The sequence below is a fragment of the Malania oleifera genome, chromosome 3, assembly GCF_029873635.1.
Source record: "Malania oleifera isolate guangnan ecotype guangnan chromosome 3, ASM2987363v1, whole genome shotgun sequence".
In the NCBI taxonomy this organism is placed as follows: Eukaryota; Viridiplantae; Streptophyta; class Magnoliopsida; order Santalales; family Ximeniaceae; genus Malania; species Malania oleifera.
In genome coordinates, this window is record NC_080419.1 from 23,722,191 (window position 1) to 23,740,097 (window position 17,907).

Sequence of the window (17,907 nt, forward strand, 5' to 3'; positions counted from 1 at the left end):
CGAGATCTAACAAAACTAATATTGATTGCAATACCACTGTTCCTCTAATTAATTTTAAGTCCAGAAAGCCTCTCAGAAATTTGAAAAGTCACGACACTCAACAAAGAATCTCTATAGTCATCAAATTTAATCATTGATGGAACACACAAACTCCCTCTCTACCCACTTCCAAGACCTTCTCTAGATCCCCTATCAACCGCCTTGTCAACCATTCTACTCAAAACATCAATCACTAACACAAGCAAGAAACGAGATAATGGATGCCCTTGACTAACACCTCTAGTTGCTCTAAAAAATGATCTAGGTTCTCTTCACAATAACTGAAAGAAACCATTAAACATGAAATCTCTCGTCCAATACTCCTGCCTCTCCCCAAACCCCTTTCCAGCAAAATCTTATAAAATTCCAACATACCCTATTATAAGCCTTTTCAAAGTCCAATTTAAAAATAATTCCCATCACATTTCTTCTACAAACCTACTCCACAGCCTCATTAGCAACCAAAATAGCATCAAGCTACCTACAATCTGCTGACCCCCAACAAACACACTCTGAGCCTAAGGAATTGTAACATCCAACCATGGTCTTAAATTTCCACAAAATTGTCAAAATTTCAGTAGAAATTTCTGCTTTTCATCACCCTCAAAATAAAAATGGCTGTCAATTTCCATCTTACAAAATTTCCATCAAGTTTTCAACAAATCATTCAAAATTATCGAAATATCAATTTTTTAGTGAAATTCATCAAGATTTGAACTATAGAATGAAATTTTATCAAAATTCAAATGTGAGATTTAAACGCAAAACAAATAGCTTTTAATTTATTTTTTTCCTATTGAAAATGAATATTATCATAAAAGCTTTTGAAATTATATGAAAAATTAAACTTAGATATTAGTAATGGCATTTTATTTGACCATTTACGTATAAATTATCTTTATTTGTATAATAAAGAATATTTTAATTGATTTATGAACTTCATTTCTATAACTGAATATTTTCATATGAATATTGTATTATAGCTACTGCAACTCATACAAAATGTTTATGTCATTAAGGTATTTAATTTACAATATATTAGTCATAAAATTTTATAGGAGCCGAGTTGAATAGACATAATGGAAACAACAATGTAAGTTCAGAAAGGATACATGGAGGCCATGGATATGGAGATAAAAATGAGGTCGGTGAGACGATTTTAGATTTTTCCATGTCCTAAGATTTGATTATGTTGAATAGCTAAAAGAACAGCCCGGTGCACAAAGCTCCCGCATATGCGGGGTCTAGGGAAGGGGCGGACCACAATGGATCTATAACATTTAATAACTTTCAAGAGTGGGCAAAATAAAACGCCAAATAGATTTCTTATTAATTAAGAAGGGGGATCACCTATCATGCAAAGATTGTAAAGTCATCCCAGGCGAAAGTTTGACTACACAACATAGAGTCCTAGCATTGGATATATATACTAAAAAAAAAATGAAAGAGAAAAAAGAAACAGAAATCAACGCAAGAGGACTAGGAGGTGGATCTTGAATGGAGAAAATATTGTAAAATTCAAAGATAAAATCATCAAATAGAGTGATTGGAGAATAGGGGATAAGATAGATGTGAAGACTATACAGAATGGCTAACTCTATCATAAAGATAGATAAAGAGATTTTTACGTGAATCCAAAGAAAGATACTCGGGTAGTAAAGAAAGTTGATGGTGAGATCAAGATGCCCAAGAGGCCACTAAGACAAAAAGAAACAGGTATAAAACATGGCAAAGTTGTAGGAACATAGAAAATATTGAAAAGTATAACGAGGCAAGGAAAAATGCAAAAAAGGCCATTAGTGAAGCTAAGTATAGAGCTTATGACATTTTATATGCTAGACTAGATACAAAAGGAGAAAGAGACATTTATAAACTTGCTAGAGCTAGAGAAAGAAAATGCAAAGATCTAGGTAATGTAAAATATATAAAGGACGAGAACAATAATGTTTTAACTAAATAAGAAGGCATACAAGAGAAGTGACCAAGATATTTTAGTAAGTTGTTTAATGAAAACCAAAATGAAAGCTTGAACTTGGAGGTGACAAATGAGGAAAAAACTAAATATATGAGATTTATATGCTAAATTAGAGTCACTGGAGTTAAAATGGCTTTAAAAAAATGAAATGTGGGAAATCTATAGGATCGATAATATACCAATTGAAGTTTGAAATGTTTAGGAGAGAAAGGAGGTGTATGGTTAACTAATGTATTAAATATTATTATAAATTTTAAAATAAAAATAAAATAAAATAACCAAGAAAATGTCAAAGGAATAGAGGAAAAACAGGTTAATGTCTTTATACAAAAACAAGGGCAATATTCAAAATTGTAAAAGTTATCATGGAATTAAGACTAGAAGTCATATGATGAAACTGTGGGAAAGGGTAATGGGACAAAGAATAAGGCTAGAAACAAGGGTTTTAGATAATCAATTTGGATTTATGTTTGAGAGAGTAACAACAGAAGCTATTTATCTTTTAAGAAGATATAATGGAAAAATTCAGAAAAAAGAAGAGGGACTTGCATATGGTTTTTATTGAACTAGAGAAAACCTATGGTAGAGTACCTAGGGAAGTTCTTTAGTGGGTTTTAGAAAAGAAGGGAGTTCACAATATATATACTAAGGTCATTAAGAGTATGCATGATAAAGTAACGACTAGCGTTAGTACTATAGGAAGAATGTCTCAAGAATTGCCAATCACAATACGTGTGCATCAAGATTCTACTTTGAACCCTCATTTTTTGCTTTTGTGATTGATGTACTCACTAAGAATATCCAAAATGAAATCCCTTGGTGCATATTGCTTGCATATGATATTGTCACAATATATGAAGGTAGGAGCACTCCTGAATCTAATTTAAAACTTTGGATAAGCATTTTAGAGTCTAAAAGTTTTAGGATAAGTAGAAATAAGAATGTACGAAATGTAATTTCAGTAACGCAAGGAGTATTGGAGATAAGATTAAACTTGATAATCAAGAAATTAATAGCACTAGATATTTCATTATCTTGGATCTATTATGCAAGCGGAATGAGAAATTGAAGAGGATGTGATACATAGAGTTAAAGTCATATGGATAAAATAGAGGAGTGCATCAGGTATGTTGTGTGATCAAAGAATAACATTAAAATGAAAAGGAAATTTCTTTAAGATGGCTATAAGGCCAGCCATGCTTTATGGATCAAAATGTTGGGCAACTAAGAAACATGTATAAAAAGTAAAAGTTGCCGAAAAGCGAATGTTAAGGTGGATGAGAACATTAACCCTATGTTTGGAGAGGCCTTGGATTTGAATTTGCATTATATTTTTTGAGTAAAATATAATATAAAATTGTATTGAAATTTAACCAAATCCACCCAAATCCAAATCCAAGATCCAAAAGCCCTGCCCCCAAATGTAGTGTAAAAGATAAATTAAGGAATGACCAAATACACAATAAACTAGGCATAGCATTGATCCAAGACAAGGTAAGGGAGGGGCGGCTTAGATAGTTTGGGCATTTGAAAGCAAGCCAAGTAGTGCACTTGTGAGGAGTTATTTATTGTTTTTTGTGTTAAAAGGGTTAGGGGTAGATATAAAATAACCTGGAATGAGATGGTGAGGAAAGAATTAATAGCCCTTAAGGAGGAAAATGCCCTCGATCGAGTGAATTAGTGGAAAAGGATTCATGTAGCCGACCCCACGTATTGGGATTTAATTTAAGGTATGTTGTTGTTGTTGTATAAAATTGCATTATAATGTCCATTAACCATTTCTAAAGTTTCATAAAAGGATTCCATGTTCTACTACTAATTTTCATAATTTTTTTTTTTAAATCAAAGGTGAAATTGACATCAAAATTGAAATTTCCAAACTTCTGAAGCTTCGAAATTTTAGTTGAATTGAAATTTAAGACCTTGCATCTAACACCACACTCAACCTATTAGCTAACACTCAGTGATGATCTTACACACGGTAGTCACCAAATTAATATATCTAAAATCAGCAATATTAATAGATATTTTCCTTTTAAGGACCAAAGTGACAAAAGTGGAGTGAATAAACTAGCTCAGAATCCCATTCCTATAAAATTCATTAAAAACCTTCAACAATCTACCCTTATTACATCACAACAATTTTGAAAATAACAAGGCCATTTTAAACCCATTCTAAGTTGTAGCCTTATCCCTCTCCATCCCAGACACACTTGCCTTCACTTCCTCCTCCTTAATAGATCTCTCCAACCAACTCTCTTGATTACTAGAAATGGGATTCCAATCTAAACCTTCAATGATAAACCTACAAACGTCCTATGCTATGTAAAGATTGGAGAAAAAATTAGTGATCTCAATCACAATCAAACAAAGAGGATCAAAAATAAACTCTCCCCCTCCCAAGTCCAATTCCATGATCAAGTTTTTCCTCATCTTCCCATTTACCAAATTGTGAAAAAAATTGAGATACAATCAACCTCTTTCACATTTAAATTTAGTCTTTTTGCCTCCAACTCATTTAACTCACCCTTTTGGCATCCTCACTCTCCAAAGATTAACACTTTCTATTTTCTATATAAAAAAGCAAATATCCAACTCACCCAAATGCTAGCCATTTTTAACCTAATATCCCCAAAAACCTTCTTATTCCAAATTTTAAAAGATTATTTAAGATGCTTAAGCTTCCTCATGATCCTAAACCCTTCCCAACCTCCTCCAGATCCTCACTCCAAGATTCTTTGACAAAAGAGGGAAAATAATCATGATACAAGAAATTTCATGTCATCACATCATGTTCTCATTTAATTCATAAAAATAAGGTATAACAGCAGAAAAAATTTCTAGCTCTACCCCTAATAGAAGCCTGTATTTGTTTTTTTAATAAATCAAAACTCATTGTTCTTCATGTGTTCAAGAATTAATCTTTCAAGAAAACCTTTAAACAAGTCATTACTATTGCATCTTCCCTCATTCATCTTTGCCTCACTCTCTGCATAGAATTGGTTTTTGAGTTCCAATCTTTATGCTTGCCTTGAAACAAGGCCAAAGGAGAGTCCTTTGTGATGCAGCCTTGACCCCTCGAGACTCGAGGCAGGCTTATATGTAATATTCCCTACTCAATCCAAACATTGGGGACTGTCATTGCTTAAAGAGGACTCGAGTTAATCCTTGTCCTCTGTTTCAAGTTGACAGTTTAAGTTTCAATTAATGCTTTCAATGCATATGAGTATCAGCATACCCTTTTTTGGGGCATGCAAACACAACATGCCATGAATACAGAGAACTTCCCCAACAGGCAGTTGAAATCTTGCTCCCCATAAGGGCAGCCTAGCAAAACAAATTCCTTTCATTTCTTTCTAATTTTGCCCTAGGCTAAAACAGTTCTAACTTTGCCAGCCTTACATCAACTATTTTGCTTTGGTATCACTAATTCATCAAGCGGGAACATTAGAAAAATACAGTTCTTATATAAAATCAATGAGATTAAGATAGAAAATACCTGGAATATTTTGAAAAACTGATAATTTTCATATCCGTCTTTGATGATCTTAACAATGTTTTCAAGCTGAAACAGTGCATACTGATCAATCATTGGAAGATCACCATATGGAACAGTATTTTCAGCCTGTGAATGATACAAACATCAAAACAAGCAAAGGCAATAGAAAGTGTGTACCGCATGTATTTTCTTATACTGATTAAGTAAGAAGCAAGAAAATTGTGGTAAATAATGAGAAAGAAAAAGGATTTAGACATGTGTGTGCGTGGGCGGTGGGGAGAGAGAGAGAGAGAGAGAGAAACTTTAGCATACTTTCCAATCATGCAGATTTGCCAAAAGGTATCTCAATGTTCCTCGCAGTTTTCTATATATGTCAGACATTTGACGGATGACTTGAGGTCCAATCATTACATCTCCTGTATAATCTACACTGGAAACCCAGAGTCTAAGGACATCGGCTCCATAACTAGGTTCCTGCCAAAAGTAAACAAAAAAATAAAACACTATTGACCATTCATTGTGTTTTGAAAAATAATGAACCAGTATTTAACCTTTGGGTTGTTCCCTCCCTCAATCACAGTTCTTGGATCTACAACATTACCCAAAGATTTGCTCATCTTAAAACCTTTCTCATCCAACACAAATCCATGTGTAATAACACCAGAATATGGAGCCTTCCCTGCAAAAATTAAGACAAAAATTTGTTTAAAGTTTAACTATTTCATACACAAGGGAAAATGTCATAATAAATGCATATATAATGCAGCAATGAGTTTTCTCCTAGTACAAGAATCTAACATTGCTAATGAATCAACATACTGAACACCAACTTCCAGCATGATTTATGTATTCATTAGTTTTTATGAGACTTCTAGGGTGAGTTTTACTTGGTCAACAAAGCAGTTTGTGTATATGTTGGTCCGGTGACATAAAGAACACGTATAATTCCACAAATATGGCTTAAAAACGTCCATATTTTCTTTAACCTTGTGGTTCAATGGTAGAAATGTTCAGCAATGTTGCAAAAAAAGTATGATGCTTTGTTCTCAAGTCATTCACGTTCACAATTTATTTCAACATTCCAAGCAGGGTATCCTTTTCGTTTAAAGATTTTCTTTTTAAAGAAAAAAACTATGAAAATATAGATATAGGGCGAGGGCGGGCATTGGATCAAAGGTAAGGTTGCTCCTTTGTGACTGGTTGGTCACGGGTTCAAGTCCGAGGAAACAGCTTTTCAGCATAAAAACAGGGTTAGCGTACACTGTGACGACCCTCCCCCTACGTCACAAGGCGGGTAGCCTTGTGGCCTAGGGGCACCCTTTTTTCTTTTCAGATACAAGGGAAGTGCAACCCCAATAAGCATTTTAGTACCAAAATTTTGAAAAAGAACAACGCAATTTATTCTGGAATATTGCGACAAGTACAAATACACAGAAAAAAAATTGTTAAATCTCAAAAAATGTTACATGTAGCATAAATGAAAGTACAGTCATATGCTCAATACCTTTTGTAGCAACACTTGTTAACAAAGAACTTTGGAACCACCCACGGTGCTGATCAGTACCTTCAAAATACAGATCTGCAGGGCAACCAAGGCCATTTCTTTCCTCCAACACAGCAGCCCAAGAAGAACCTGAAGTATAATATAAGCAATAATAAAATGTCAGGGTTATAGTGATGCTTCAAACTGTAGGGAGATGTAATCTGCACTTAAAAAATGGTCAATCAACCAGCAGTGTAAGAAATAACTTGTATACACTAGTAAAAGTAACCTAGCATAAGAATCATTATTTTATAGCACCTGAATCAAACCAAACATCCATTGTATCTGTCCCTTTTTCATAGTTTGATGCATTATCACGATATTTATCTGGGAGTAATTCCTCCACTGTCATGTACCACCATGCATCACTACCCTTTTCTGATATTATAGCTGCCAAAATCAATTATTAGTAAGGTAAAAATTCATGCTGAAATATAAGTCCCAAACAACTTTAGCAAAAAAAAAAGATTTAAATGAGAAATGGTTGTAAAATGCCTCAATAGAATATCTAAGATGTGCGTTGTTAAAATAGGAAAATAAAATTAAAATATATCAATGCTGTATGGGGTGTGAAAATCTCATTTATTGGTGATAAAAGTTTGTGCAAAATAAACAATAATCTTTGTTCTGACGGAAATGGAATATAGAATTATATGACAAATAAAGGTTTGAAAGAAATGACTGTTCTCAAGCAGCCCTCACACTTTATGTGGTCAATAGTCTCTTTGTTCAGAAGAGGTTCCTTTGACTGTACATGATAAAAGACTGGAATAGGAACCCCCCATGTCCTTTGCCGTGAAATACACCAATCTGAGCGGCTAGAAGTCATTGCAGATATTCTGTTTTCTGCCTGAACATATATTAAAATATTTATTAGAAGGAAAAATATTCACAATTTTTTGGGAGGAGTTTTACTTCTTTCACTTTTTATAAAAAATTTACTCCAAAATCATATGAAAATAAGAACCAATAATAGCACCTTTATGCAAAAGAAATCAATTCATTTAGCCTTTAGGTAGCTCTGCTGAACTCTGAAGATAATCCCCATAACCACACCACAGGAACAAAAACCCAAAGTGAAAAGAAAGAAAGCTTCATCCAACACAAGTACAGAATGCCCCAGTTCCAATGAGGGTTGTTACAGGGTTATGGTGCCATTAATCCAAATCTACATGTTCCATTACCCAGTTCAAGTGAGCCATTAGTAACCAATAATTAATAATCTCTAATAATTGTGTAGCATAGAGGATAACTCATAACTCTATTATGAAGTGCATAATTGGCTAAACTCTTTAGTTAAAAAAATCCTATAAAAGAAAGGATTTTAGCAGATAGGGAAATTTGCTCTATTCTTAGGCTAATGCTGCAAAGAAAGATGTAGTGAATGTTAAACCGCATGCATTCTAATACCTTTGAAATTATTGAAAGCAACACATTATCAGATCATTGTAGCTCCCACTCATACAAAGATTCTCCCACTTATAGGCTAAGCAAAAAAACCCCAAGGTTCTTAAGTTCATTGTATGGATTCCACCTACAGGTAAAGGATGAAGTTGGATCTTGACGGATTAAAATCAAGATGTTAACCACGTTCATTTGATATTCTAAATGATGATGTTTTAGATCAGGCTCTGATAGCCCAAACTAATTGGATGAATATGAACCATCTTGTTTCCAACTTAGAACTCTTAGCAAAATGAGGTGGAATTGTATTGCTACAGACAAACAAAATAGGAAATTTCATATTAAGGGTACCAGTTTGATAATTAAAGGATTTCTACGACAGAAACATTTAACTTATCATGAGACCGTAAAAGACTTGGTTTGTCAAGCAGGAATGGTTATTTAAAAATTTTGGACATATAGAGAACGTAATTCAGCATCAGACTATTTGGCTCATATTGGTCAATTCTTAAGAAGTAATATATGATTCCCTTCTGGTATAGGTAGAAAAGACACAACCATAACCACTATTTTTTCCCCACAAAGAAAAATGACAACAATTTACCAATCAGCCAATAAATCAAATAATACTACCAGGAACTAAGAATTTGTGTACAAGATGTTGAAACAGGTGGAGTGAACACAAGTTACATAATAGCACAAAAAAAACTTTAACAAGGCCTATTGCATCTATATACCTGAGCTGGAATCCAGGTCACTTGGCCAATAGCATCCATGGCAGCCTGCCGGAAGCCTTCTACTGATGCAAACCATTGTTCAGTTGCCCTAAATATAGTAGGTTCTTTTGTTCGCCAGTCGTACGGATACTTGTGCTCTGCAGAAAATAATTTTATGGAACAACAATATACCTCAGATTTCGTCATACTTCATGAAGAAACAAAAGTAGATCACCTTCGTTGTCAATTATAAACAGGAAATTAACGACTCACTGTATGGCTCTTCCATGATAATTGACAGATGATCATCCAAGTATTTCACAACAGCAGCATTACCATCCCCAAGCACATCCAACCCACAAAACTGTCCAGCTTCTTCAGTGAAATATCCATTTTCATCTACAGGGGAAAGTATAGGCAGTCCATATTTCAGGCCAGTTACATAATCCTCCTGACCATGACCAGGGGCTGTATGGACTAGCCCAGTTCCAGACTCTGTTGTAATATAATCCCCTCCAATAACTACCAGGCATTCCCTTTTATCAATAGGGTGGATATACCTGAGCCCACAGTTAAGAACAATAAGTTAGAAATATATAATGCTAACTTTTGTCATATTGAAATTTAAATAGATGGCAAGTAATTTATGCAAATCAAGAATAAGTAAAATCAAATACGCAAAGGTCAATAATGCATACACAATTGCATGCCATAATCATTTTTAAACCACAAAAACTTCAAATATCTATCTCCAATTGTGACCTGCAGTTTTCAAGATCTGAACCCAACAGTGTTTTCTTGATGACAAGCTTCAGGCCCCATTTTGCTTCTAAGGTTGGCACAAGATCCAATGCTACTATAAGTAATGGTCTTCTTTGCTCCTTCAGAATATTTCCAAATTTTTGTTTCCCATTTCCAGGGGACAAAGAAACATCATAGTGTGAGTGTATTCCGACCACAGCATATTGAAGCTTAGCATTCACTGCAACAGCTGAGTGATGAAAAGGGAGTTATTGCATATCCTAGGGGTCATGAAAATAAATAGTGTGGGTGACAATTTGTGGGGAAGACAGCAGCATGAGATATTATTATGAGTGCAAGAAAAACATTCATTTTGTGGAGTAAATTAAACAGAAATTGCCAGCCCAAATTATGCAAGAAAAACATTAATGCTACCTAACCCCTTGTCGTCCCATGGTAATATTGTCACAATTGTGAAGGGCAGTTCCACAGACGGTATCCATAACAATTTCATAGTTCCAGGCAAGTGGTCTTAGAAAATTATGCACCAAAGAGAATGACATACTCATGTAAGATATTTCCATATCCAGTAACTGAAATGTGGCGGAATTAAATGTTCTTAGGACCATGGTATAGACACCCCACTTTGGCATCCTGATCCGTGCTTTATAGAGGGAGGGTGCACCTTATTTTGTAATAGAATAAAATAATTCAAGGGTTAAAAATGATAATTGGTTTTAAATCGTAATTCAAATTAACGGGCACGACTTTGAGATAGTAGTTAAGGCTAATTGGTTCAATTCAACAAGTCACTACAGGTAATCATTTGATTTTGGGCATGAGGGACCTAATGGAATTTTAGAGCATTGAGTTAGCTTTTAAAACTCTTAAAAATCACTTGCATTTGGTCAGAAATGAAAAGGTTAATAAAGTAAGCACCATTTATTGTCTAAAGTATGGCCTCTCAATACTAGTTTGACTATGTTAAATTACATGGAATATTAAAGTGATTCCCAAATCATATGAAAAGAGAATTAAAAAGTTTTCCATATGCACATAACACTTGAAAATACACAAGAAAAAGGGAGAGATGACTTTTCAACTCATGCATCATGTTGCCTATTTTGAATCGTGTTGCCAATTTTTGAGATATGACTTTTCAACTTGGGCATCATTGTCTATTTTTAGAAAATATGCCATATTAAGCTTTGCAGCTTTGCACAATGCTTTGACCTATTTAATTATCAATATTCGTTAGTAAATTAAACTTCACATGAAAGTAGACACCCATTTTTGGCCACTTTCTGGACCCATATATTTTTCACAACAATTTTCAAGTCCATGTACACTCTGATCAGAGCTCAAGTTCAATTTGCATTACTAAGTATCATAGAGTCTAAATTATCGCCACTGTGACAACACAAAATTTCACTTGGTTTAGCCCATTCCCACAATCAAAGGTGTTGTTTTATTACTTTGCAAGCAGTGAAACTGTGCAAGAATGCATGTGGACAGCAAAGCCTCCCAACCTTCAATCTTTTCTTTAAGATAAAGGAAACACACTCTCCAAACAGGCAGCCCACAGTAATTCTTACACACAAATTCCCTGGTGTTTATATTGAACACAGTAGACACCCCCAACTGTCAAAGGGCTTGCAGTTGACACCTCGATTGTGTAGGTTGTGTAGGACCTGTTCTATGTTTTGCAAGGATGGAGCGTACCAAGTATTGTAAGCCCATGAAATTCCCTCAAACAAGGGTATGCCAGTTGGCCATCACACAAAACTGCTAAGTAACCGCTCTGGTCAACATGTTGACAAACTGCTTGTATTTGGTCAAGTCACGTGATCTATGAGGGAAATCTGTGTGTTATGCATAGACTCCCTTCAATCACACCACCTACTACTTATGACCATGTAGCAACATGACATATGATGCATCTGACAAGCTACCAAGTTAACTGCCCACACATACTGCAGCATAAACAAAACCTGCAATAATGTGGTAAGATACTGTGGCCCCAACCATGTCCCTCTCTGACCATGTCGAACAACCACTGAGCACCCCAACAACCATCAAATGAGAATGTAAGTGTGCTCCCTCTAAGACCATAGATAACTATCTGAAATCCACAAAATAGGCCATGACAAACTATCTTTTGATCCTGCCTTGGTATATGGTCAGGTTGTCCACATGCCTAGGCCACATCAAATGATCAAGGGGCTGACATTAAGCCTAATCACCTTTGGACCAATTTGGAAATTTTTTTATTTTTTTTTAATGAACAGTAAAGAGAATAAAGGTACAATGAAGAGAACAAGGAGTCGTCAAACCAAAAGTAAGAAGAAAAGGATACCAAACTAAAAGCCCAAACTTCACTAAGTACTCCATATAACCTACACAAACCCCAAGCAAATGAACAATGCAAAAACAAATGGCAAAGGTTCACCAAACTGCTATTGCACCGAGGGCACGCAAGTGGAGATAAAGCCCTAGAAGGCCTACTACTTTCGAGCAGATTGACGGTCTATAAAGGGTCACCAGACAAACAAACATCTTTTATCATAGAAGAAGATAAGCCTTCCATATGCACCAATGAAGAGGAAAAAATACATTAGACTCAACAAAGTGAGAAACAAGGACTTGCACAAATATTCATCCAAGGAATCCAAAACCCACATCCTAACATCACTCCTGGTAGAGATATGACAATCTTCCAACATAATGAACACAGAAAAAAGCTCCTCCAACTTCCTATCATTCAAAGGAAGAAAATCCAAGATAATAAGTCACAATACGGAATTTGAAAGGAAGAAATAATATCATTGTGGAGAGAAGAAAATGCTATCAACAAGCAAAGGAAACGACAAAGCAGAATCCCCCATCCAAAAGTCTTCCCATGATAGGGCCGCCTCCTCAGCCATCTCATCAAAAGAGTCCTCAAGAGTAGTGATGGTATTACGGTTGACTTGCAGTGCTTGCAATCTGTAAGTTTTCCTCACTGCTTTTTAATTATGCTTCCTCTTTTGCTATTATTATAGATTTGTTCACTCGCATCATATCTTAGTGGTGTTGCCATTTCCTCCAAGAATTTTTCTTCCATTCTTAGAATTATTCTCCCTTCATTTCTTCTTCCCTACACGTTTCATGCCATTCTGGTCTTCTTTTGAGTTTAAATAATTGAATAACTCAGGGTGTCCAGTGTCAAACCTGAACTCTTCAGTTGTGCGCTGGCGGCTAGTATTTGGGCCATCCGACTTGAGCTCCTCCTTTCCTCTTCTTTTAAATTGTGGCCTGCTTATGCTCATATTCAATGGGATTTTGCATTGGGCCTCCAATGCAGGCATTGTCTCATTTGTACCCCACTTTCTTTTTTTCGTTGTTTGCTGGTCCAAACCTCAGTCAAATATCTTCACCTTTTGGAAAATCATTTCTTTGGAAGATTGTCACAACAGAATGTACACCTGTCCCCTTTCCATTTGATTGAGTATTCTCCTTCCTCTCTGTTTCTTCAGTAGCCTCTGAGAGTGACACCACATGTATCACCCTATCGACAACGGATCTTCTTTTCTTCTGTTCCTGACCATCACCCTGACTTTTCTCAGGTAGTTTCTGGTTCCCCAAATCCTGGTTTGCCCAGTAGGAAGCTCTTGGGCAAGAACCATACTATGCTTTCCTATAAGTCTTAATAACTTTTCCTCCACTACATTTGTTTTGGATGTGACCTAATTTGCCCCAAAAGTAGCAGAGATAATCTTTCATTCATAGTTTACCAAATAGAATTATCCTTCTTTCTCTTTAGCAAGAATCCTGTAGCAAGTGGTTTCTCCAGGTCTACCATCACTCTGACTCTAAATGACCTCCAGGGTTCAAGGATGTTCGGAATATTCACTTCCACGTTTACCCCACTACTCCCTGAATCCTTTCTACATTCTCCTTATTTATGTAGGTAGGGGGAACCCCCACTATGTGAATCCAGAAAAGTGCTCTATTGAAGAATAGCTCTTCAAAGGCCTTCCTTTGGTTCCATTCTGTTAATACTAGGGTCTAGGTCTAGAAGACGACCCATAACTGACCAAGGAGCTTCCTCCATAATCTTCAACTTATCCTCCTCCTTTTCAAAAACAAAAAGCTGAATGCATTTTTTTTCCTGTGGCTGTAATGGTGATTTCTCCCAATTCCCTCCAAGCTCTCAGAAGTATGTTCTTAATTACTTGTTTGTTTGGAGATTTCCTCACTGCTAGACAGCGAACATCAAGATTCTGGGCTGCATCTTCAGCATAAGCCAGGTTTGTTAGTGGCTTGTTTTTCCATAGAGCAGCACTAACAATTTTCTACGGTTCAGACTTCAGAGGCTTTGTTGTTTTATCTGCCTGGAGGTGAGGGGTGGTGGTTGAAGGGTAGACGGAATAGGTGTGTTGATTAGATATGTTTGATGGTTAGTAGGAGACAGAAACAAAAAATGGAGTGGGGAAAGAAGGAATCTATAGAAAAGAGAAAAAATGCAACTTGAGATGACTTTATTTTTCTCTCTTTTTGTTAGGTCTTTCCAATCAAACTTCATTCCCTCCAGGATCACTTAACGATGTTCCCACATCGTCCAAAAATTTTTGTGCACCAACATCTTGTGCGCTAACCCCCTCCATGAGAGTAGGTAATAACCAATCCTTACATTAATTAGTCACATCCAAGTCTACACTCAAGCTCCCCTCCTCAACAATAGCTATATCTTTCAAACCTTCTAATGGAGAAATAGACACATAAGAACCATCCCCAAGCGCATTAGAAGATTCAGAAACATAATCCCCTTTTTTTTTTTTTTTGCAAAATCTCATTCAACAATAGTCCATTATCAAATGCAAAAGCACTATTATACTCACCGTGCTCTTCCAACATATCCCCACCCCCCAACATTTTTTGTTCTGCAATGATAAAGAGGAAAGAATGAACCAGCCCAACAAAATCAAGGAAGATTTTCGATCAACAAGCATCAATGAGGCTGTTGCTAGGCCACAGGGAAATGCAAAAGCTCCAAAAGGGCTTGGGAAGAGATAAGAATATTGTTAAAGCTCTAATACCATGTTAGATAACCACTTTCATAAAAGCTTAAGCTTTTAGGTAAAGTGGTAATCTAACATGGTATCAGAGCTTTAACACTCCCCCGCACATGGAAAGATAAACACACAATAAATAACACCCATTACAGGGAATACATAATTAATATAAAGACAAATTAGACACTAATTAACAAGTAGCATAGCATATGGAGGAACATAACTCAGATTTAAACTCAAATATGGAAAAAATTTTACAATAATAACAAAATTTGAGTTACATACTGAAAAGCAGGTTATGAAAATTTTACTTTTAATATAACTAGTAGCTATTGGTATCAAATCTGCAGATGAGCATTTCCTCGTCATTGTACAAGAATATCCTGTAATTGCTCAGATCAGGCAAATACAATTACAGTTATATTTTTACAAAATGACACTGTTCCTTTAAGAGAACCAGTGCCTTTTAAGACATTCACAAGGCACGAGGAGGCAGCACAGGCAAGGCGACACAAAAATGCTCAAAGGCATTCACATGACTTGAAGGCATATGCTTTTTATGCCTTCATGGTAATGCTTGTACCTATCAAGTATTTTCTTTAAATTTTATGAAAAAAAAAATAGGGCATAAAATGTAAAAAGGTCAAAGAACCCTTCACCAAAAGCTCTCTCACCCTCACTCTCCTCCAGTGATCACCTCAACAGCTCAACAGCAATCGCTCTCGCTGGTGACTCCTTCAACATTTCATTACATGTCATATTCAGAATTATTTTGATTGAGAGCTGGTTCTTCATGCAGAGAAAAATTGATTAGATCCATTAGAAGGTAAGGATTTTGATCTTGGCAAGGAGCTTTCAGATTCTCTCAAGCAACCAACAATCAGTCGACCAGAAAGTAGCATCCATTTCTCCTTGAGATGCCACTGATGCATATGCAAAGCTCTAGGAGAGAAATTAAAGAGATCAGGGTTGAGGAATAGACACAATTTGGATGTTTTGCACCGGCTGGGAAGGCAACCAACCTAGTACTTTTATCTCTTGTATGGACATGTGCATGTGGCATAGCAGATACACATGGGTCATGCAATTTCGGATGAACTCAAACTGTTTTTTAGCGATAAAATTCATAGAACAGATTGTATAATTTCTTTTTACAAAATTCAGATAATTTAATTTCATATATTTTTAATCATTTTTTATAACAAAAGAAGAGATGTCATTGACAAGAGGAAAATTTACAAAAAGGAGAAAAAGACTCCTCCAGTCAAAATTCTGGAAAAATCCAAAAAAATAAATTAATAAAAAAAAAACTGTAAAAAACATAATATTCAAAGCAGAAGGTTCCTCCATCCTTGCTGAATCTCCGAAAAACTAACTCTCTTAGAGCAATTGAACCCAACACACCAAAAAGAAGCCAGATAATGAACCTTCTCCCAAACCAGGTGCCAATCCAATTTGCTCCTTGAAAAAACCCGTGCATTAAGCTCCAGCCATAATCCCCACAACACTGCAAAAATAACGCATTTCCAAAGGGCAGGACATGAGGCCTTCATAGGTCTCCTTATTTGCAACAGGTTATTAGGGTCGATTTTATTAGGCACAATCAGCCATATGGAAGCCTAATTTTTGGGGCAGCTTTTGCCTTCCAAACAAATGAATATAGCAGAAAAATAGAATTGGAACGGGTCAAAAACTCAAAATATATATATATATATATATATATATATATTTACAAGAATACATCCCCAAATAATCCAAAACCCAAGATAAAGTATCCCTACCTGAAGAAAGATGACAGTTGTTCAATAACGACAATAAGGATGAAAGTTCCAACAGTTTTCGATCGTTAAGAGATCTTCTGAAATGAAATTTCCAAGAAACTAGAGCACTTTTTATGTCAACCACAATCCACAAAGAAGGAAATCATACTATGTTGCCCTGAGCTCAAACTTAATGGTAAAGCATAGCATCTCACCATACATCATTATCTCTTAAAACACTGAATGAAAAGACACAAGCTTAGTGTATTGGGACTTGGTGAGCAAACCTAACCTAAAGGAAGACGAGGAATATGGAATTTATTGTCTAAAAACATCTCTTTAGGGGGGAAGTGTGTAAGCAGAATTCTATATGAATAATTCTTCTATTCAATTTACGTATGTACATCCCAATCTTTTATAATACAATCAACTAATCTAAATAAGGAAATAATCTCCTTACAGAATAAAATACAATAAAATAAAATCTCCTACGTTTATCCACCTTCCTAATTTATTCATTATTCACAAAGATACTTGGGATTTTCACACTCCCCCTCAAGTTGGATCATAGATACTAATCATCTCCAACTTGCTAATGAGATCATCAAAGTTCTATCGTCCCAACCCTTTAGTGAAGATATCTGTAGTTTGTTTCTTGGTCGGCACATGAGTCATATAGATAGTTCCTTCTTCAATTTTTTCTTTGATAAAGTGTCTGTCCACTTCCATATGTTTAGTCTTGTCATGTTGAACTGGATTGAAAGAGATACTGATGGCTGCCTTGTTGTCACAATAGAGTTTGATAGGAAATTTCACTGGGACTTGTAGTTTCTCCAAGAGTTTTTGTAACCACAGTCCTTCACATATTCCTTGAGCAACTGTCCTGAACTCAGCTTCAGCGCTACTACGAGCCACTACATTCTGTTTTTTGCTTCTACAAGTTACTAGATTTCCCCAGACGAATGTGCAATAACCTGTGGTGGACCTTCTATCTTCCACTGATCCTGCCCAATCTGCATCTGTAAAGATCTCTACTTTCTTATTTTCACATTTCTTGAAGAAGAGTCCTTCACCCGAGGAGCCCTTGAGATATCGAAGGATCTTATACACAGCATCTAAGTGGGCTTCTTTTGGTGAATGCATATGTTGGCTTACTAAACTGACTGCAAATGCAAT

The 17,907-nt window shown here is 35.7% G+C and overlaps 1 protein-coding gene across 1 annotated transcript in view; it reads right to left on the reverse strand.

Annotated features, from left to right (window-relative positions):
- The window catches only part of LOC131150297 (isoleucine--tRNA ligase, chloroplastic/mitochondrial), a 66,594-nt gene that overhangs the window by 23,276 nt on the left and 25,411 nt on the right, over positions 1-17,907 (reverse strand). The window contains exons 10-18 of the mRNA XM_058100925.1: positions 9,939-10,167; positions 9,450-9,736; positions 9,198-9,334; positions 7,759-7,906; positions 7,315-7,446; positions 7,018-7,146; positions 6,065-6,192; positions 5,826-5,987; positions 5,514-5,639 (exon numbers count right to left, since the gene is read on the reverse strand). Of these exons, the coding sequence (XP_057956908.1) occupies positions 5,514-5,639; positions 5,826-5,987; positions 6,065-6,192; positions 7,018-7,146; positions 7,315-7,446; positions 7,759-7,906; positions 9,198-9,334; positions 9,450-9,736; positions 9,939-10,167 (1,478 nt within the window). The remainder of the gene's footprint in view (positions 1-5,513; positions 5,640-5,825; positions 5,988-6,064; positions 6,193-7,017; positions 7,147-7,314; positions 7,447-7,758; positions 7,907-9,197; positions 9,335-9,449; positions 9,737-9,938; positions 10,168-17,907) is intronic.